This window comes from Podarcis bocagei, assembly GCF_964188305.1.
Source record: "Podarcis bocagei genome assembly, chromosome: 1".
NCBI classification, from domain to species: domain Eukaryota; kingdom Metazoa; phylum Chordata; class Lepidosauria; order Squamata; family Lacertidae; genus Podarcis; species Podarcis bocagei.
In genome coordinates, this window is record NC_138125.1 from 80985354 (window position 1) to 81002679 (window position 17326).

A 17326-nucleotide genomic window follows, 5' to 3' on the forward strand; every position below is an offset into this window, starting at 1 on the left:
TATGAATCTTTGCCCAAATACAGAGTATAAGGGAATCCGTTAACAGCTAGATGGTAGAGCCATTAGCTTTTATAGCCGAGGCTGTAAAGATTTAGATCTTTAGCTTCAGGGATTTGCTAATCGCAATTTCCAGACAGGTTTCTGAGGAATGATACATTTTGACTGTTTGGTTTACTTAAAATATTTATATCCCGCCTTAAAAATGGTGCTCAGTGCAGCTTACATCACCAAAGCTAACAGTAACACCCAGAGACTGGTCATAGGCAAAGCAATCTTAAAACTGGGAGTTGTCTCATTAAAATTAATCAGCCTAACTATAATGTTTTTAATAAGAGGCAGGATACTTGGAGAAGGGGGAGGGGGGATGATGGACATTCCTTAGTAGGGAATCCCTTACCCATCTCCCACTCCAGTTAGATATCTGACACATGGGAGTGATCTGTGTGGGGAGGACACTGAAATTGTTAAAGGTACATTTAGAAATGCCTCTCATGAGGCCATGAAACCAGGAATTTAAGCAGCAGCTTGAAGCTATCTCTTTTCTCCTTTGCGTCATTGTACTGTTACTTCTATGACTAGACTGGGGGATGTTCATAACTCTTCCCACTAATTGGGCTCACATTGCTATCCATAACATTTGTCATTTATCTGTGCCAAGTATAGGAGATTTTTCAGTCTGGTGTCCTGTTTGGTGGGTTGCCCTGTTCTGCTGGTTACTAGAAATTTCCTCTGTATAGGAGAGAAGGAATGCTTGTTTTAACTTATTTAATACCCCTTGATACTATGGCTGTGATATAAATGTGAAGGGCAAGTTCTCTTGTCCTTGTATAAAAATGGTTTGATAGCTAGTGAGTACATTCTATTCAGACCCAAATCAGTCAATGTCGAGAATTGATCAAATATGGGTCTCAAATGAGTTAACTCCAAGAATCAGGCAAATAGAAATTCAACCTAGAGTAATTTCAGATCATAGTCCAATAAAACCTGAATTACAAGGATACGAAGAAAGATCGTTCAGATGGAGAATGAATGATTATCTCCTAGATGATCAAAAAATTGTTGAGAAAGCCCAAAAGAATCTGATGGACTATTTTGTAAATAATTCTAATAAGGGTACGAAAATGAATACAGTATGGGATGCCAGCAAGGCGGTTATGAGAGGATTTTTCATCCAGCAGAATGCAATCAAAAATAAAAGCAGAGAAAAAGGAAAGAAGGAAATTTTAAGACAAATAATGGAAAACGAACAAAAATTAGTTAAGAAACCGAATAATGATAAAGCAATACAGAATATAAAGGCTTTGCAAACTCAATTTGCGATGATAATCAACAAAGAAGTAGAATGGAATATAAAAAGATTGAGACAAAGGAACTTTGAATTGGCTAACAAATCTGGCAAATGGCTGGCATAGCAAATTAAGAAAAGAAAAGAACAGAATACAATCAACAAAATCATCGTGGAGGGAGAAGAAATAGACAGTCCAAAAGGTATTAAAAAGGATTCTTGGACTTTTACAGACATCTATATAAAAGAACAGAGAAGAACAATATGAGGAAGATAGAAAGATATTTAAATGAAAAAAAGGTGCAGAAGATCCCGACAGAAAAAAAGATAAGCTGAACGCCCCAATAGAAATTGATGAAATAAAAGAGACTATAAAAGAACTCAAAAAAGGGAAAGCTCCGGGACCAGATGGATTTACAGCAAATTACTATAAAGAAATAAACACATCCTGTCAATACCCTTGAAAGAAGTTATGGATAATATTATTAAGGAAAGAGAAATCCCAGAAACATGGAAAGAAGCATTTATTACTTTTATTCCAAAACAAGACTCTGATTTGACACAAGTCAAAAACTATAGGCCTATTACGTTGTTAAATACAGATTACAAAATCTTTGCAAGTATTTTAGCAAAGAGGATTAAAAAAATATTACAAGAAGTTATTCATAAGGATCAAGCGGGTTTCCTACCCGGCAGACAGATGAAAGACAATGTAAGGAATATAATCAATATTTTGGAATATCTGACTGCCAGGAATGAGAAACAAGCTATGTTAATATTTGTTGTAATGGGAATTGGGGTTGCTCGTGCGTAAAGGATGCTGAAGCTCTAGGCAACTTTGCCTGGCTAAACCTTTCCCTGGCTGGACAGCCCTTTCTCCATGGCTGTGTCAGTCACTGGCAGAATCCGTCAGTGGGCGTTTCCTGAACTTCTTCCAACATAAAAATTCCTTGACGCCCAGTCTCCGCCTAGCCTCCCTGCGCGGAAGTTTTCTGCGCAGAGTAGGCGTAGCCAGCGGAGGTCCTGGACTCTCCCCACTGGTCTCTGTGGAAGAGTCTTGGAGCCCTCTCTCCGAAGTCCTTCCCTGATCCCCTTCCTCCCCGGTGTCACGCTGATTACCTTCCCCAAAGGGAGTGTTCTCTCTCCCTCTACTGGTCCCTTCTCCTGCATGGTCGGGGAGCCTTACCTCCACTCTTGGCTCCGATGGCAGTTCCCTGACATTTGTGGATGCAGAAAAGGCCTTTGATAATATATATTGGGATTTTATGTTAAAAAATTTAGAATATATGGAGGTGGGGAAGGAATTCCTCAATGGAATAAAGGCAATATATACCGAACAGAAAGCTAAATTAATTGTTAATAATGTGATTACGTAAGAAATAGGGATAACCAAGGGTGTCCACTTTCGCCACTGTTATTCATCATGGTCCTGGAAGTCTTTCTAAAATGTATAAGAGAAAATGAGGTAATAAAAGGGGTTGCAGTAGGCCTGAATGAATATAAGGTTAAAGCCTTTGCCGATGATCTGGTTCTAACGGTGGAGGAACCTTTGGAAAGTGTTAAAAACATACTTATAGAGGTGGAAAGATTTGGTCAAGTGGCAGGATTCATATTGAATAAGAAAACGACTAAAATAATTGCTAAGAACATGGATCAAGAGACGATAGGAATAATGCAACAACAAATAGGTATAGAAGTGGTGAAGAAGGTGAAATATTTGGGTATTTGGATAACCCCTAAGAATATTGATTTGTATCAGAATAATTATATACCAGTGTGGAATGGAATAAAGAGAGATCTGGAGGTGTGGAGACAAATGAAGTTATCGTTGTGGGGAAGGATTTCAACGATAAAGATGAGCATGCTGCCAAAACTGTTATTTTTGTTTCAGACAATTCCAATAATCAAAGGGACTATGACCTTTAAAGAATGGCAAAGAGTAATTTCAAGGTATATCTGGCAGGGTAAGAAGCCAAGAATTCAATTTAAGTTACTAACAGATGCTAAGGAGAGAGGAGGCTTCGCCCTGCCAGACCTGAAATTATATTATGAAGCTTCTTGTCTCTGTTGGTTAAAGGAATGGGTAAAATTAGAAAACACAGAGTTGTTAGATATAGAAGGATTCGACAATAGATTTGGGTGGCATGCGTATCTATGGTCTGAAAAGAAGAAAATCCATAAAGGTTTTGAGAACCACATTTTCCGAAGATCGTTGATAGAAATATGGGATAGGTATAAAAGCCTACTCGAACCAAAAACTCCGCACTGGTTATCCCCATTAGAGGCTATGAGTGTCAAAAAAATCAATATGAGAAGAAATTGGATTACATATGGAAATTTGATTGTTAAGGAAGGGGGGAAATGGAAAATGAAACCCTATGAAGAAGTAAAAGAGTACGTATATGATTGGTTGCATTATTTTCAAATAAATGAAATGTTTTAAAAAGATCTTAAGGAATATGGATTTGCAGAGAAGGATTCAAAATTCCAAATGGAAATAATAAATAATGAATGTAAAATTTTATCTAAAATGTATAAGATATTGCTGGAATGGCATACGAAGGATGAAGAAGTTAAATCTGTTATGATACATTGGGTCAGAGATTTTGGATATAATATTCAATTTAATGATTGGATTAAATTATGGAACGAAAATATTAAATTTACCGCATATACTGTGTTAAAGGAAAATGTTATGAAAATGATTTACAGATGGTATATTACACCGGTAAAACTTGCAAAAATGTATAAAACATGCAAGAAATGTTGGAAATGTAAAGAAAAGGATGGTACTTTTTACCATATGTGGTGGGAATGTAAGAAAGTGAAGCGCTTCTGGGAATTGATATATAATGAATTGAAAAAAATGTTGAAATATACATTTGTTAAGAAACCAGAGGCCTTTATTTTAAGGATTATAGGAAATGAAATAAATAGAAAGGATTATAAACTTTTCCAATATGCAGTAACAGCGGCAAGAATATTACTGGCCCAGAACTGGAAACAAGAACAAGTACCAACATTGGAGGAGTGGAGAATGAAGCTGATGGATTACGCAGAGCTTGATAAACTAACAGGGAAGATCAGATATCTACGAGATCAAAAGTTCATCGAGGACTGGGGAAAGTTAAGGGAATATTGGGAATGCATAAGTGACAATGAAATAACGTTAGTGGCACTTAAAGAAGCTCTGTAAAAACCTAAGAAATATTGTAAAAAAGAAAAATAGATGTGGAAGGGTTTGACAGAAGGCAATAGCTAATTTAGGAAATGTGTAATCAAAAAGTTTAATTCGGATGATTGTCAGAGAGGCTGAAGGAAGTCCAAAAACGAGAAAATTTGTTAAAGTTGTAATGTGGTGTGATATGTATTTTTCATGTTGAAAATCAATAAAAAATATTTTTTTAAAAAAGATAGCTAGTGAGTTCTGAGCTAAGTTACTGTTCAGCAAAGTATTTTCTGAATTTGCCTTCCCCTGTTACTCAAGTGTTTTATAAGGTTGTTTTTGACTTTGAGAGGATGACCTCTTTCAAAAATGTGACCTCTTGCTCCAGCTCCATTCATAGGAGCAGCCAAGGGCAACCCCGGACTGGAAGGGGGGGGGGATGGGCCTGTTGCTGGAAGTTGGCACCTCCCACAAATAAAATCCGGGGCTTGTTTGTGATGATGGTGGCTTCCCAATGCTTTCTTGCCACCCTCCCATCTTTTTCAAAAGGCATGTTGGGAGCATATTGACAAAATAATATGAGCGGAATATCTGTTTTTCTTCAAGTTACTGTAGAGTTTCTTAACAGTCTGATAGGAATTCCAGATCAAAGTTTCCATCCTGGTCAGATTTTATTTTGCAGCAATTGTTTCATTCTGCCTCACTTTTTCTCAGTTGTCTCTGCTTGTGCTATTCATGGTAGGTTATGAATGCAAGACTCCTAGTGTTAGAAGTTATTTGCCTAGTCAAGAGTACTACTCTGTATTGCTTTATTGCGAAAGACAGAACATAGCATAGTAATCTTAGAATTCATCAGGGGGCATTTACAACACAAGACTGAATAAGTTGCTTGTGATTTTTATTGTCTTAATCTCTAGATGTATGAAGCGAAAATATATTTTTTGTTGGGTCGTTAGAAAATACCTACAATGCACCATTAAAAATAGTTCAGTTCTCTAGTTGTAAGATGTTAAACACTTGACCGTTTAGATTTTGGTGGAAAACATTTGATATGCGCACCCTTGCTGTTCTTTTTAAAGGATTGGAATTCAAATTTTGCAATGGTGGCTGGAAAATTTTAAGTTCATTATGAGGAAATATAGTGTAATAAATGTCTTTAAAAAAACCAAAAACCCAAAAACCCAAACAAGTCAATTAGCACAGAAACATGCTCTTTTTTATGAACAAACATTTTTTAGTTCAGGGTGGGGAATCTTTTGCTAAAGTACTATTATTTTTCATGTGCAAATGTAGAGCATGCATAATTCTCCACAAAGTTCTTCTGGCAATTTGCTTGGAATTTGCATGCAGAGCTGGATCAATACCATTCAACATTCTACCACCCACTTTCACCACAAAATCTCTTTTGCAGTATTTTTTTACTCTGTGCTTTCAATGGCATGTAACATTAAGCCATAATTTATAACAAATTTAAAATTGCACTTTCATGTAAAAAGTTCCGGCATCATTCCTTCCCAACTCCTCCTGCTGCTTCGCCACAGAAGAAAACAAGCCAGGGTCTGCTTCTCATGCCATCTAAACCTGGGCTTGTGGTTTGGTTTTTCTCCAAACAACAAACTGTCAGCCTTGAAGAGACCTTGGTTATTATTGCTTCTGGAGAGAATCAAACCACAGTTTTGGACAACATGACAAAGTAGTAGGAGTATCAGTAAACTTCTGAGCAGCATGCACTAGTGTACTGCTAATTCACATTAAACAATAGTTTGTTTTAGCCTATGGTTTAAATACCAACTAGGCCAATGTTTGCAGTACCAGATGTCTGATTATAATCTAATGTTGGCACGAACAAATTATCTAGAACAATGAGATTCGTATGGCTGATGTGTAGTCCTTTTACCTCAACAACTCCAGGAAATTGGAAGAGGCAAGAGACCAAAAGCTCCCCCCCATGGGCTGGTGAGGTACTGTTTACACACATACCTTTGGTTAGTGCAGTGGCAAATTACCATATTGCTAAAGGACTTACCATGTGGTGCTCCTTGGCTGGGATCCAGTGATGTGCAGAATGGTTTTCATGTATCCAAGAAGACTTTGGGATTAGGTTTCTTGAACTGCGGTCCCCCATTGACACATGGTAAACTGCTTTTGAAAGTTGGCGGGGGACGGGACTTTCAAAAGCAGATTTTGATAAGCTCTGGTGAACGTCTGCTGTTCAAGGAAGGAAATAAAAAAATCCCACATGGCATTACTAATGTAAGTCTTTGGAGCCCAGCCTTAGGCTTTCATCTTGCTCCAGCTTTTGATTTAAAACCTACCACCTCCTTGCAGATGTGTAAGCCATAATGTAGTTATGATTATCCTGAGGTTGCTTAATATGTATGGTTACTGATATTATACGAACTCAGTTTTGGAAGCCCAAAGCAGTTGTTCCTTAATAGTATATGTGCATTTAATTTCTTGTATCTTTATTCTGTGCCCCTCACTGGTGGGACAACTCATAGTCATGCCTTCATTGTTCGTCAGCTTCATTGTTTTTTTGTGCTTTTTTTGTTTAGACCTATTGCCTCCATTCTTCTTTTTTTAAAACAAAATAACACAAGTGATTTGGTTATTTTTTCAACTTAACACAGTTACAAAAACAAAAAGAACAAAAATGATATCCAGCCACATAGCAAAGAAGGATATTGCAGCCCAACTTCAATAATTCCAAAATTATAATGCAGGATTAGGATAGTGCTTCCTATACCATTCTTAAATTAATATAATTTATTTATCACCACCCTCAAAACTTAGATGCCTCCTCCAAATGAGTCATGTGACATGGGGGGGAGTATGATAACACTTACTGATATTATTCTTGACTCTTGCATTTCATCCTACTTTCTTTACACAATAATAATCGTATACCTATTTTGTTTTCCCTCATTGACTTTCCCCCATTTTCTATCAAATGTAAATTTCTGTTTTTGTTGGTTTCTGTCTCTTGTCTTGGTCCCTCCATTTCACCACACATGAATCTTATTAAACGCTCACACTCGTGTTGTTGTTTTTCTCTCTGAATTTTTTTTTTATTTTGGACTCTTATGAGTGGAACCAATTTCCTTTAAATATTCACTTGGCCTCTTCTCAGTATCATTGTAAAAATTATTAAAAACTCCTAGCTCCTCTTACGCATTTCCCTCTTGATGTAGTGCTTGGATTTCTTTTGTATTGTTTTATATTTCTAGGTTAATTTGAATGCTTTCCTTCATAGAATCATAGAAGTGTAGAGTTGCAGATTTGGAAGGGACCACGAGGGTCATTTAGTTCAGACCTCTGCAATGCAAGAATCTTTTGCCCAACATGGGGCTTGAGATTGAGTTTCATTCTCTACCAACTGAACTATCCAACTTTCACTCTTTCCCAGCTTGGGCAAAATTTGAGCAGTTTCCCTCTGTTTCTCATGTTTGTTTGTTTCTTTGTTTGTTTTAAAAAAAGATTGTGAGTCTGTAGGCAGTAACTCGGCAATGTATTTTAAAAATATCTATACAGTGCCTGGTGCATCCTAAATAATAAATAAATTTTGTTTGTGGCTTATCTGCTTGAACAATCCTTTCAGGGATTTCCAATTTAAAATGCTAAGATACTTTGTATCTGGCAAGAGCTGTGGTTTCCTAGCTCTGGAGTACCATGTCATTTGTGTCTTGAATAGCTCTAATTGGCCCAAGAATTAGGAAGTGTGCAAATTCAGTCTTGTTTCCCAGGTGGGCCATTTTAGGCTTTAAAGCAGCAGACCTAGAACTTCATTCTGCACTGGATTACGTATACCTAGTGGTACAATCAGGGGAAGACTTTGAGGCAGAGGTCCTGGGCCCCACTCAGAATGATTGGAGGCCTCCCCAGTGCAGTGGTGCTGGCCTTGGAGCAAGTGAACTAATACAAATTAAGGTTTGAAGAAACACTCTCCCCTGTTAAACCATTAAGTCCAGAGTCTAAAATAACTGTGCTGCTGGTTCTAGTATATGTCTGAATGGGAAATAGTTCTGTTGCAGTCCACCTTTGTGGGTTGTGCCCTCTTGGATGTTCAAAGTAGACTGAGCATGGCATGTTGAGCCTTGTTTAGCTTAGCCAAACAATGAAGAAAGGGATTAATAATAACTTTCCCCCAACATTTATAGTCCGTGTACAGCTGTTAAGAGACTATACCCACAACCTGACATTCAAAAGCTGGGTTTGTATCCATTTGTGTCCCTTTGCTGGCTAAACATTGTTTATCCACCAGAACCTTACATGGACCTAAAGTGTGTTAGTGTGATATTTGCAAATCCTCTTTCACTTTCAGCAGTGAGCCTTCGGAGAAGCGGCTGCAAATGGAATGGGGAAGTGGGCTAAAATCTCTTACCCACCCTTCCCACTATTGGATCAAAAGTGCCTTCCATAAGTGGAGGGACACTACTGGATACAACGCTATACCTTTCTACTACTTCATTAATGAACCACTTTTATAAGAGTTCTTTTTGGATATCAGTTTTGCACCCACCAGGACTGTGTGCATGCACTGGGCGCTGAGCACAGGGGGCGCCATCTCAAAGCCCACTAAGTAAGGGGCTATGCTTTGGGAAGAATGCATGAGGGCTTTGACAGGGTCCTAGAGTCTCCCCCCCCTTCTCAAAGCCTAGTTAGTGCTTTCCCAGCTTTGGGAAGGAGGTGGGAGGACTCCAGAGCCCTCGTGTCTCCTTTCCAAAGCCAGTCACCTCCTTACCCGCCTTTGGGATGGCCGCACAAGTGGGGGGCACACCAAATGTTGGCCTCATACAGGGCACCATAGTACCCAAGTCCACCACTCCACCCACACTTTACCAAACAGACTTCCTTGATTCCTTGCTTAAATGATTGCTTAAGAAAGGCTTCATGCGAGGCTACCTTGGCTGAGAGAGAGCAGCCTCAGGCCTTAAAACCATTATTTCTCACTGCCTTGTACAGGTGGGAAATGATTATAGAAACCTTGTAAGTCCAATCAAATGAATTGGGTAAACCATCACAGATTGTATGGCACAGAGAATCATCCTGTTGAGACCCCTTCAGGTGGGGAACCTGTGGCCTTCTGGATGTTGCTGGTGTGCAACTCTAGTCATAACTGATAATTGGCCAAGCTGGCTGAGGCTGATGGAGTCCAAACAACATTTGGAGGGCCTGCTTCAAGACCTGGGTAGGATTGGCTGGTGATTTCACTTAGTTTGAAATACAAAAGGTTTCTTTTATGAGATTTTAACCTAGCTGAAAGTTTGGTATTGGAATGTATAAGGAAGCTCTAACATCTATGGCGGTGGGTGCCATTTGATGGGATGACGACATTTGTAGCATTGTATTATATTTTCGGTGTTTGTCCTCCCCCTACCCCAATTTTGTTATTAAATACAATGCCATCACCTAAATGACCAGGACGTCAAACCTGGCCAACAGGTTTTGATAGCAAAGCCAAATGCTGTGCCCAGAAGATGAAATATTACAAAAAATGCACTCCCTTTAGGTGCTGCTTTATGTCTAAAACTCATTTATGGAGAAACTGATTGGTGTTAAGTTTCTAATTTTGACTGGAGCTGCTTAATCGGGGTTAATGCCTTTAAGTAGTTTATTGGTCATAAAGCAATAATAGATTTGCAACCTGCATTAAACTACATTAACTTGAAGACTGTATTAACTCTTCTGATGAGTGTTCAGTTAACCTTGTGCCCTGTACTGATCAATGTGGCCTCACATACTGTGCCTAATTTTCATCTCTGCAGTAGGTCCTAAATTTTGATTTCTAAATTAATCTAGAAGCTGAACAACTAGAGTTCCTACAGAAACAGGCACTTTTCATTACAGTGGTACCTCAGGTTACATATGCTTCAGGTTACATACGCTTCAGGTTACAGACTCCGCTAACCCAGAAATAGTGCTTCAGGTTAAGAACTTTGCTTCAGGATGAGAACAGAAATCGTGCTCTGGTGGCGCGGCGGCAGCAGGAGGCCCCATTAGCTAAAGTGGTGCTTTAAGTTAAGAACAGTTTCAGGTTAAGAACGGACCTCCGGAACGAATTAAGTACAGGTACCACTGTATTTTCTAGTTGGTACCTGAGTAAGTGTGGTAAAAAATAATAACAAACATAATGGAAGATACAACACCCATAAGGTTGCTCACAAGAGAATGCTCAGGGTCTGAAAAAGGTTACATAAATATCATCATCATCATCATCATCATCATATTTTTATTGATTTTCCATATATCCAAAAAACAATACAAACTTCCCTACCCATGTTCTAAGCAATTACTGGGAGCTAGTATGAGAGAAAGGCTGGACTGGATGAATCCCAAATCGGAATTAAGATTGCTGGAAGAAATATCAACAACCTTAGATATTCAGATGACACAAGAAAGTGAGGAGGAATTAAAGAGCCTCTTAATGAGGGTGAAAGAGGAGAGCGCAAAATATGGTCTGAAGCTCAGCATCAGAAAACTAAGATCATGGCCACTGGGCCCATCACCTCCTGGCAAATAGAAGGGGAAGAAATGGAGGCAGTGAGAGATTTTACTTTCTTGGGCTCCATGATCACTGCAGATGGTGACAGCAGCCACGAAATTAAAAGACCCCTGCTTCTTGGGAGAAAAGCAATGACAAACCTAGACAGCATCTTAAAAAACAGAGACATCACCTTGCAGACAAAGGTCCGTATAGTTAAAGCTATGGTTTTCCCAGTAGTGATGTATGGAAGTGAGAGCTGGACCATAAAGAAGACTGATCGTCGAAAAATTAATGCTTTTGAACTATGGTGCTGGAGGAGACTCTTGAGAGTCCCATGGACTGCAAGAAGATCAAACCTATCCATTCTTAAGGAAATCAGCCCTGAGTGTTCACTAGAAGGACAGATCCTGAAGCTGAGGCTCCAGTACTTTGGCCACCTCATGAGAAGAGAAGACTCCCTGGAAAAGACCCTGATGTTGGGAAAGATGGAGGGCACAAGGTGAAGGGGACGACAGAGGACGAGATGGTTGGACAGTGTTCTCGAAGCTACAAACATGAGTTTGACTAAACTGTGGGAGGCAGTGGAAGACAGGCGTGCCTGGCGTGCTCTGGTCCATGGGGTCACGAAGAGTCGGACACGACTAAACGACTAAACAACACATAAATGCTTCCCATGGCATCGTGGCTACACTTCCGTGTATGTTTCCCAAGATCAACCTGCACATGCATTAGTGGAATCTGTCACACAGTTGTTTGCAAAATGGTGTTAGGTGATCTGGGGGGGTTTGGAGAGACAGTATGGGACAATGCCCTGTGCGAGAGAACAATTATCCTGCCTGTTCTGGAGCTATGCAGGAAAATATCCGTCCTTGGGGAAAGCGGTGTCATTGCCCTTTGCTCCCACAACTGCCTTTCCTGGAGTGAAACTGCTAAAGGCTATCAGAACTCCCTTGATTTATGTGCCAAAAGTTCCAGTTCTTCTGCTTGAACTACCATGAAGCAAAAATGTTATCTTCCATCTCGTTTTCCCATTTCCCTTAGATGAACTAATGAGTTTCTGTGTGCCAGGTTTCATGGGGGTAGCTTAATGGCATGTGCTGTATTTTTGGAACTTGCTCATAGAAATACTGGTTATTCGCACTAAGTGTTTTTCTAATTCCTTTGTTGCTTTGTAGATGTATCTTTGGCTCTTCGATTCATTGACACAGTAATCTTTTACATGAACCACTTTCAGCGTTCCAACAAGATACATACATCTAATGTTTTGTTAATCAGAAATAAGAGTTGTTTTCAAAGGCTGAAGTAACAAACTGGGTTGAGCCTTGCAAGGATCGACTGCATCTGAAAAAATCAGCATCGATTTAGAAAAAACAAACACTTGTGCAACATTTAAATCCATCTGTACTCAGAAGGGCATTTATAATGACAGTGGATTTGATTGCAAATTATTCATGGCTCCTCTAGTGGAACTTGTTTGCCCTATTGCAGACAAGTTTCACAAGAGCTGGGCCGGGGTGGGGGTGGGGGACGGGAAGAGTTATTCATGCTTTGTCCTTGTTGATATTAGGCATCTAAAAGTTGCCTTTTTGAGGGTAGATGCCCTTAATGGCAGGATAGACATCTAAAAAATAAATAAAATACAAATAAACGTTGCACTCCTTGTGTGTCTCTCCTTCACTAGTGGCACAATTCATGAGTTAACTATGGCCTTGCTTTCAAAAGACTCTCAGTTGGCATTTTCCCCCCATACTGCTTAACTAAATTTGCGATTATGTCAGTCTTCCAGAATGCCCTGGTTTTTCTTAGCGTGTTTCACAGACTTTGGAGGGGGGGGGCTATTTTAATAGGTGCACTCCTCTGGCATGTTTTGGCATGGCATTTCCGTTACAATGGCCTTTACTAGCATTGTCTCCCCGTGCATTTAATGACAGTGTTTCCATAGCAAACGGTTATGCCTTTTTCTTGTCTCTTTTATCCACTTTGGATCGCAACTTGTTGGAAAAGAATGTAAGTAGACTACAATAGCTGCATAAATTGTGTAGGATATGGTATTATGTTTTGATTTTCTTATTGTCTTTGGGAATGCTTGACCTTAACTAGGAACACTTTGGTGTGTTTACCTAGCATTCCATTGTATGGCCTTTTTAACAATACTTTCTGGACATCTTCACGAGCTGATTCAACCACAACCTCAGTATGCCAACAATGAGTATAAATGTTAAGTAGTTGGTGAATTTTCTTCACAGGATCTAAGTAGCCTCGATTTTTAAAAACAACAACAATGTTTTCCTCATCTAATGCTTGACTGTAAGGAAAACAAAACAGTGAAGTAGACTAATAATAATAATAATAATAATAATAATAATAATAATCAGGCCCCATTAGCTAAAGTGGTACCTCAGGTTAAGAACTTAATTCGTTCCAGAGATCCGTTCTTAACCTGAAACTGTTCTTAACCTGAGGCACTTTAGCTAATGGGGCCTCCCGCTGCCGCCGCACCGCTGCTGCACGATTTCTGTTCTCATCCTGAAGCAAAGTTCTTAACCCGAGGTACTATTTCTGGGTTAGCGGAGTCTGTAACCTGAAGCGTCTGTAACCCGAGGTACCACTGTAATGCCTTTATTGTCAATGTACAACCTGTGTACAATGAAATTAACAGCCTTGCTGTTTATGTTGTATTCTTGTATGCTGGGTAGATGAATCTTGTTTCGTTAGGAGAGGAAATTACTTTTGTATAGAAGGAACTTCACATTCACTTTTGGACTTAGCAAAGTGTCTGTCTTCAGTCTATAGGTGATCCTCCAGTTGAAAATTTGAAACAGCCTAGAAATCATTTACATTTTGTCAGAGTTTGTTTTTCCTTTCCTGACCTGTTTAATTTTTAGAGAGTAGTTGTTCTTTCTGCACCTGTCTATTCACTCTGTATCTTGGAGGAACACTGTGTATTGCATAAACACATGCTAACAAATGAGAAATCCCTCTTCTTGTGGAACAGCACTCCTGGGTTGTTGTTTTTTAAGGTTTTAAAAGTCCATGCACTTGATTCCTGAATGGAAAGTATATTGTCCCCTGTTGCATAGCTGTGGTATCTTAAGGTTAAGAGGAAGGGTGTGAAATCAGCCTCAGCATGAATTTATTGCTAGTATACAGTACATTTATCTTTGTATCCTTAATGTCAGCAAGCTGCCTAGTAATAGGTAATTTACTACTATAAAATTAGATGTGAAATGTGATGCATAGGCATTATTGTTTGTATATAATTTGTATCCATTGCACCTGTATTCTTTGGCATATATAAACCAGTTTAATTTAGGTTCTTGTGCTATTGTCAGTTTGGCTCAGTTGTCTCTGATTAATTGCCAGAAGTGCATAATAAATAAGTTGTTGCTCAACTCTTCTATTTAACCAGGTGCAATATTAATTTTTGTGTTACATGGAAGAGCTTATATTACGCCACTGAAAATAAAATTGTAGATTGAAAGATTGAATGCAGCATGTAGCTATTTGCATCTTATGAAATCTGTGCTAACATAAGGTTAGAGGTTCCACCAGAGCCATTGTGCAAATACACAGAGATTTAAAAAAAAGGGGGGGGCAAGAGACAGTTTTCAAGTCCATTTTTCAGGGCACTCTAGGCAGTACGTTTTTTTCTTCTAGATCGGGGGTGGGCAACATTATCAGGATCTGTGGTCACCTTTCTTGGGGGAGGAGGCATACTGAAGGAAGTAGAGGGCTGCAAGTTGGCCTGCAGGTTGCTCATTTTGTTCTAGAACCAGTCAGTTAAGGTATAACATTTAAACAGATGGTGCTCGAGTTTTAAAGGAACCTTTGATATTCTGGCGGTTTTTCCTTTTAGATTTCAGAGGCACGTGAACTTCAGGAGTCTACTCCATCACCATAACACTTGTATTTTTAATACTTTCTAGGTACATGTATTGGACAGACTGGGGGGAGACTCCTAGAATAGAGCGTGCTGGAATGGACAGCAGTGTTCGGAAAATAATTGTGGATTCTGACATTTACTGGCCTAATGGACTCACCATAGATCTTGAGGAACAAAAGCTTTATTGGGCTGATGCAAAACTGAGTTTCATTCACAGAGCGAATCTGGACGGCTCTTTCAGGTATGTGGCATGTGTGTTTGTGTTCTTTCCTCCTCACATAAATTTTATGTTTCTCAAACTGTCTGACTACAGTGGTACCTTGGTTTACAACCATAATCCGTTCTGGAGGTTCATTTGTAAACCAAAACAGGTTGTAACCCAAGGCGCACTTTCGCCAGTGGGGCCTCCAAAAATTTTTTGTTCGTAATCCAAAAAAAATGGGTTGTAATCCAAAAAAGGTTGCAAACCGGAACACGCACTTCCAGGTTTGATGTGTTTGTAATCCAAAACGTATGCAAACCAAGACGTATGCAAACCAAGGTACCACTGTAAAGGTTTTTCAACATCCAACCATGCAACTTTTGCTATGAAACTCAAAACCCTCATTGTGTTCAGACTTACTGATGCTTGCTCTTTTAAAGGAAGATATGTTTGACAGTGGGTTGCTTTTAAAAAAACAATGCTGCCCTAAAGTAATGTTGCTATAGTTCAGAACATCTAATTGGCATATTTTACCACTTGGAATGTAAAAAGCAACAACTAGCAGTTAGCTTGTATCACACCCTTAAGGGATGTTGCTGAAAGGATCCAGGAAGCAAGTGTGATATTGGGAGCCCTCTACTCCTCCTCAAGACCACTGTGTTAAGCAAGGATAGTGGCCCTGTATGGTGTAACAATATTTAGATTCAGAATTCCTGTCTGCTCCTCCTGGTAGGCATTGCTGTCAGTTAGTTTGAGATACTCTAGATTTCCCCCTATGGGCTCTTTTGAAAAATCCCTGGCCTTAGTCATTGAACATTGTGCAGTACATGTCCATGTTCTGTGGTCAACTCAATTCCTTTGCATCAGGAAATGAAGCTGCTTTTCATATTGTACTACAAACTAATAAATTATTTCAGAGCAGTAATGGAAAATACAAACAGGCTGTTTTCATGTCTGAGTGTGCTTTAGTTCCGGTAGTGCTAAATAAGCTTGAAGGAAGTAAACCTTTTATGCTGCAAAGGCTGCCACAGTCACCCGCTTCTGTTACTGGCTTGATGGCGTTCCAGAGCAATTTGCATTCTGCATAGTGGCTTGAATTTACTGTAACAGAAATCAGCTGGAACTAGTTATTGCTACAAAAGGAGCAAGGTGATTGAAGGCTTAGAAAAATGGTTGCACACCCATGTTCCCCCCCCCCCCAGCCTCAATGTATATATTTTTGCATGTGTGATGATTCAGCAGAGAGGGTTGAAGTATGGTTGGGATAGCTCTAGCTCAGTGATGGCCAAACTTGGCCCTCCAGCTGTTTTGGGACTACAGTTCCAATCATCCCTGACCACTGGTCCTGTTAGCTAGGGATGATGGGAGTTGTAGTCCCAAAACAGCTGGAGGGCCGAGTTTGGCCATCACTGCTCTAGGTGAACTGATGTGCTGCTGTTTATGGAAGTTAGTTGTCTTTTATTCAAATCTTGACTGAAGCCTTTAAGGAGCTCACATCTTGGCTCATGGAATCGTTATGGCAACTAAAATGCTTTTCCTCCCACAAATCTAGGCAAAAAGTTGTGGAAGGTAGCCTCACACACCCATTTGCACTGACGCTGGCTGGGGATACTTTGTACTGGACGGACTGGCAGACTCGCTCCATTCATGCCTGCAACAAAAGGACCGGAGAGAAAAGGAGAGAAATACTAAGTGCACTGTACTCGCCGATGGACATCCAGGTTTTGAGCCCTGAAAGGCAGCCGTATTGTACGTTTCCTACATTTATTTGCTGTAGTTTAGGCATGTGGAGTGGGTGTGGTTTTAAATCTGGGACTTTGGGAGAACACCCAGGAACTTCAGAGAGAGAACATAAATGATTCATCTCTTTGATGCAAATGTTAGCAAGCATTGTGAATGAATAGCAGGTTAGGCAGAAATTTAGCTTGGCTGTGTGAGTTTTAACTATCATGTCCTCAAATACTGGATTTGACAGACTTACGTGCCATGGTGCTTTCAACTGTGTTTCTGCCTCTATGTTTACTGAACACTAGCATGTATATAGCCAACAAGCTCAGAATTGCTTGGAAGCAAGCTGAAGCTCTTCTGCACGCAACATCTCATCCTCTGACTTCTAGACTTCTTCAGTAACTTCCTCAATTTGATCCGCCTCTTGATGTCAGGGATGTTTCAGAGGGGCTTTGCAGGTGGTGATGTCACAATTTCTTTGGCGGTCATTGGCTTAGTTGCTTTGATGTCAGAGGAATCTGACAAGCTAGAGCCATACAAATGAATACCAAATGCAGAGCCTAGAAAGGCAACAATGT

At 39.7% G+C, this 17326-nt stretch overlaps 1 protein-coding gene across 2 annotated transcripts in view; it reads left to right on the forward strand.

Moving 5' to 3' along the window:
• LRP5 (LDL receptor related protein 5) overlaps positions 1-17326 on the forward strand; it is a 123959-nt gene that overhangs the window by 33311 nt on the left and 73322 nt on the right. For both annotated transcript variants that reach the window (XM_081197523.1, XM_081197524.1), the window contains exons 3-4: positions 14862-15059; positions 16573-16769. In XM_081197523.1, the coding sequence (XP_081053649.1) occupies positions 14862-15059; positions 16573-16769 (395 nt within the window). The remainder of the gene's footprint in view (positions 1-14861; positions 15060-16572; positions 16770-17326) is intronic.